This window comes from Mus caroli, chromosome X, assembly GCF_900094665.2.
Source record: "Mus caroli chromosome X, CAROLI_EIJ_v1.1, whole genome shotgun sequence".
NCBI classification, from domain to species: domain Eukaryota; kingdom Metazoa; phylum Chordata; class Mammalia; order Rodentia; family Muridae; genus Mus; species Mus caroli.
In genome coordinates this window covers 31,476,859-31,482,512 of record NC_034589.1, presented here as the reverse complement: position 1 = coordinate 31,482,512, position 5,654 = coordinate 31,476,859, and the positions used below count along the sequence as shown (strand labels likewise).

The following is a 5,654-nucleotide window of genomic DNA, read 5'->3' as shown; positions in this document are numbered from 1 at the left end:
TTGTTCCAACTATAGGGTTGCAGATCCCTTTAGCTCCTTGGGTACTTTCTCTAGCTTCTCCATTGGGAGCCCTGTGATACATCCAATAGCTGACTGTGGCAACCTGTATTTTTGACTTTATGTAATTTTCCACAAAGTTTGCATCCTTAGTAAGTTAGCTGAAACTTGTTTAATATTAGTCTTTTTAAGTTTTAGACAGTTCTTCCAGGCCTCTCAACACCAATTTAACTATTCTGGCAGGTTGGCTACAACTCAGAATGGCAGAAAATCAAAGTGAAGGGATAGTACTCCCTATTATCCCCTTACTCAGATATGACAAAAGGGTTAGCCATCAAGACTCTCCAGTCTCCTTCCAGCTCCGCCACTCACTTAGATGCAGATGTCTGTTTTGTTGTTGTTTGTTTGTTTTTTCCCTATGAAATTTAGCACTTTTAGCTCTGATGTTCTGGACACAAAACAGATAAATGGGGACAACTTAAGAATGAAGGGCAAGTGGTCTAAGTCTCTGACTAACTGAGTCATAAGAATTGCATATGTTGCACAATGAACAACATATGCTAAGAAGGCTGCCTACTTAGAGATGATACTCCTTTTATGTAGGGATGTTGCAAGGTGTGTATTACACCTCAATAAACTCAGCACTCAGGAGGTAGATGCAAAAGAACTGTTAGTTCAAGGTCATCCTTAGATACACACTGAATTTAAGGCCAACCTGAGTTACCTGAGACCCCTAAATATACACAAATACCTATAACCATGAAAGAAAGAAACAATGTTAAAATAGCAACGAATTATGCTCAAGTCTGCCCAGTCTCTGCCCCAAATTTCACTGTCACTGGCATCCCTTGAATTACTTTAAATATTTCCAAAGTCATAGCACATCCAAAATGACTCTATATAGATAGTTTCCCTTAAAGCAAGGAAAAAAGGATATAAACTTCAATTATCAGATATTTATGCACATGTTCATACCTGGACATGTATTATATGCATATATGTATATATGAATGAACACAGAGTAAGAAAGAGTTTTTTCCCTTTTATCTGGTTGTTTATCTGATTTTCTGCAGTAATGGGAAAGAATTACAAGCTAGAACACCTACATTCTGTTTTCCAACCTGGAAATACAAAACTCAAAACTTGTTTGGGGTTTAGATCAATGAATTAAGGGGTAAGGTACTTTTATTGCAAGCTCACAGACTGAGTCCAAATCCCACAGAACCCACAGGAAGCTGGAAGTGGTAGCGTCCCTATGATAAATGGGAGGTGGAAACAAAAATCCCTGGAAATGTCCAGAGCAGCCAATCGGGCTTGTGCAGTGATTAACAACAAAGAGAGCTGCATTTAAATAAGGTAGAAAATGATGACGGCTATCTGAGGTTGTTCACAGACTTCCACAGTATACCATGCATAACAGTGTGTTTATGCACTCGCATGCATGAATACACATATGTATAGGTATGCTTATGTGCACATACACACACTAAAAAATAAATGGAACACTTTGTTTGCCACCATAAAAAAAGAAAACTCATTGATTTCAACGCATCTAGGACAAGGCTATCCAAAGTCCAGGGAAGGCTATATACCGACTTCCCAAGTGCATTTTTCTTTTTTGATTTACTGACCTTCACTTTGACCTCAGGCACATTCAAAGTTCTTGCAAGCTCTCCCCTGTGGAAAGAAAAACACAAATATATAGCATTCAGTGTTTTATATGCGATGCAACCTCATATATGATTTCTGTGTTCTTTTTAAATATCCACCATCTTCCCTTAAAACTCCTCCAACATTTAGTTTTCAGTTTCAGAACCAGCCTTACTTTGAAAGGGTCTCACCTCATGACAAAAATTTTTAACCACTAGCTGGGATAAATGATTTTTTAACAGACTATTAAAACAATAAAAGCAAATGCAGAACTCTATGCTGAGCAAATGATACTAATTTCAAAACCAAAAATGTTCTGTCACTGCAGCTGTACAGCAGTGCTCCTTACTTCCGACGCCAATGCCAGTAAAACTGACTGACTACCTGATGCCAATGCCAGTAAAACTGACTGACTACCTAAACATGAGCCGAGCGAGGACAACAACAAGAACAGCAGCAGCAGCAGCAGCAGCAGCAACAACAACAACAACAGACATGCTGATGTGAACAAGGCCTGCTCCTGAGGTCTCAACTCTAGGAGAAGAATTATAGACAACAAGGATGCTAAGGGAGAAATAATCTTCCCCAGGAGGATCACAGCCTTGAAAACATATATATAACTAACATTAATACTGTCTGAGCACCTTGTATATATGTATTTAGAAATGTGCGCGCGCGCACACACACACAGACTTAAAACAAAACATCAGCTATCAATATCATGGAATAATGTCCAACTTCTAAAAGGAAGGGAATTCTGCAAAAAACCATACCAGTCTTATGCTAAAGGTGGCATAATTTCAATTACTTCGGGGGCGGGGGGGGCCTTAAATTCAAAGAAAGAAAGCATAGCAAGGTACAAAACACTAGGGGGAGGGGAAAGGGAAACGGAAAAGCTGAAAAGCTTTCCCTGAAAAGCTGACAAGACTACTGGTGAGGGATCACCCAACAAAAAGCAAATAGTTACTGCTGGTGAACTTTGAGCAATCAAAGTAATTTGGCATGCTATACTCTTTTTCTCTCCATATTTTTACAGAAATTTAGATATAACTGGAAACGAGTGGTGGCGACCAGAAGGTACATTTGATTCACACCAGCACTGCACATTAGCCACACTGCTCCTGATACCCACCCAAGTCAGCACCGTCCCATACGCACTCCTCGGGGAGTGCCCATCTGTGGCTTGGACGGCCATAGGGAAAACAGGGCCCGGAAGAACCGAAGGGCCCCTCATCATGAGCCAAAGCCCACGAAGGCTGAAGAGCTCCCGGTGCAAGCCACATACCTTGTAAGCACATCCGGGTACTGGGTCTCTTCAAACAGGCTTTCCATTTCCTCGACCTGCCACTGTGCGAAGTGGAATGGCGGTTCACGACGACGACGGCGAGCATGGCGGCGAGGGGGGCGGTAGCGGTACGGCCCCGGAATCTGAATAGCAGCGGCAGCAGGAACAGTTGGAGGAGCAGCAGCGGCAGCCACCGAGGGAGCTGCCGCCTCCTCAGCATCTGAAGTATCCTCATCGCTGGTGCTCGAGTCATCACTCTCGTCGGAGGAGGAGTCGGAGGAGTCGCTTTCACTCTCCTCGACAGTGGCACAGCCTACGGCTCCGCGACTGTCATGGCTGCTTGCCACCGCTGGCTGCGCCACCGCCACAGCCCCTGGAGCCTCCTCAGTTGAGGTGGCGGCCATGGCCCCTGCCTGGGCTCCAGCATTTGTTTCCTCCTTGCACTCCACAAGGTAGTAATTGTGGTCAGAAGGGACCCCGTGGGCCATGACTAGAACCTGGCCGAAGCCACCAACGGCTTCGGGGCCCTAGGGAAAAAAAATGACCTCGAAGCCCAGCGTCTGTTACCGGTCCAGACGGAAGCCAGCGGAAAGTGAGGAACTGGATGAGAGATGACGACAACCGGGAACTTGTGCGCATGCTCCACACGTTCTCCATGTGTATCACGGTCGACGTCATCACACTCCCCTCAAGATGGGCGCTGCTGGCTCTTTTTTCAGTGATGGACTGCCAGTGGCTTTCTGCCCACATGTTACAATAGATGGTGTTTGTTTAGTCGTGCAAGCGATGGGGGTATGGCCCAAAACATGTGGGACCTGCGGATGGGTTGTGAGGGAGGAGGGGCGTGCGGCTGCTTTAACTTGCACCCTTGCATGCACATTCGCGCATACATGGGCTGCCTATTCTTNATGGATTATAGAGATTATCACGACCAGTAGACTGTGCAGAAATGCAAAATAATTTGGAAATATAGTATGGGAGAAAGGTAAGAACACATACTGACCACAGGATTCTTGTGTGAACACCTAGAAATTTCTTTTGGCTTCACCCTCCACTGGCTGCTCAGAGCATGGGCTGAAAACTAAGCGGACACAATCTGCTTAGTGGCTGTTAATTCATTCAAGCGATGGGGGTATGGCCCAAAACATGTGGGACCTGCGGATGGGTTGTGAGGGGGGAGGGGCGTGCGGCTGCTTTAACTTGCACCCTTGCATGCACATTCGCACATACATGGGCTGCCTATTCTTCATGGATTATAGAGATTATCACGACCAGTAGACTGTGCAGAAATGCAAAATAATTTGGAAATATAGTATGGGAGAAAGGTAAGAACACATACTGACCACAGGATTCTTGTGTGAACACCTAGAAATTTCTTTTGGCTTCACCCTCCACTGGCTGCTCAGAGCATGGGCTGAAAACTAAGCGGACACAATCTGCTTAGTGGCTGTTAATTCAAGAGTCCCTATTAGTACACTGAGTGCTAGCTAGCCATTGTTCTTTAAGTACAACCAAGATCTTGAGACTGGGTCTGATCTAGTTAATGACACTGTCAAAAAACAAACAGCTGGGAAGTGGTACTGTATGGCTTTAATCACAGCACTCGGGAGGCAGAAGCAGGCAGGTCTCTGTGAGTTAGAGGGCAGCCTGGTCTACAGATCTAGTTTCAGGACAGCCAGGGCCACACATTGAAATTCTGCCTCAGAAAACTAAAACCCAACCAACCAACCAAACAAAAGCAACAACAACAACAAAAGACACACACCAATACCCACTCCAAAAAAAATTAAATGATCTGCATAATAAAATACAGTAAATACATAAAATAAAATACCACAGATTTTCATAATTAATCTCTATTACATTCCACACGAAATATTTGGTTCAATTCTTATCACGGAGACTGAGAATGTTGATAGGGTCCCCTACGCCTGTTGGAGTGAAGGTAAACATTTAACTATTCAAACTTTTAAAAAATATCTGGGGCATAGTTCATAGTATATACATGATATAGATGTAAAATGAGTGGATAAATCTGTTCATAATTGAATAGGGAATCATTTGATTTTTTTAAAAGAGCTTTCTTTTGAGTAAGTACAAGGATATAAATCTTTAAATAGCTTACACAAAAGTTTTGGTAAAAATAAATAAAACAATTAATAGAAAAATAAAAATAAATAAGTAAACATTAGGGGACTGCACAGATATAGATGGTTCACTGATTAAGAGCATTTACTACTCTGGCAGAGGATCAGAGTCTGGCTTCCACATCAGCCAGCTCACAACCACCTGTAACTGTACTTTCAGGGCATCCAGCATTTATCAAAAAACTCTGAGGATACCCCCATACATGTAGTATTTACCTGTGATCACACAATACACATAAATAAAAATAAGAATAAAACAAATCACATTTGGCTGAATCTTTAATCCCAACCTTCCAAAATTTCCCAAAGCAGAAAAAACCCTAGAAAATCTGTTAGGAAGAGGGTTACTGACTTTCTCCCACTCCTGACGTGGCTAACACACATACCTATTATTTTTCTGAAAAAAGTGTCATGTGCCCTTATAATGCCTTTTGTATATTTATAAAACTTGATTACTTGGCTGCCCATGGGTTTCATAGTGTAGAGAGAGGCCCTTGGTCTTGCGAAGATCATATGCCCCAGTACAGGGGAATGACAGGGCCAGGAAGCAGGAGTAGGTGGGTTGGGGAGCAGGG

At 43.1% G+C, this 5,654-nt stretch overlaps 1 protein-coding gene across 1 annotated transcript in view; it reads right to left on the bottom strand.

Annotated features, from left to right (window-relative positions):
* The window catches only part of Rhoxf1 (Rhox homeobox family member 1), an 8,315-nt gene extending 4,446 nt beyond the window's left edge, over nt 1-3,869 (bottom strand). Inside the window, exons 1-2 of the mRNA XM_021154066.1 lie at nt 2,933-3,869; nt 1,629-1,674 (exon numbers count right to left, since the gene is read on the bottom strand). Of these exons, the coding sequence (XP_021009725.1) occupies nt 1,629-1,674; nt 2,933-3,420 (534 nt within the window). The 5' untranslated portion in view covers nt 3,421-3,869. The remainder of the gene's footprint in view (nt 1-1,628; nt 1,675-2,932) is intronic.
* Between the last annotated feature and the right edge of the window lie 1,785 nt (nt 3,870-5,654).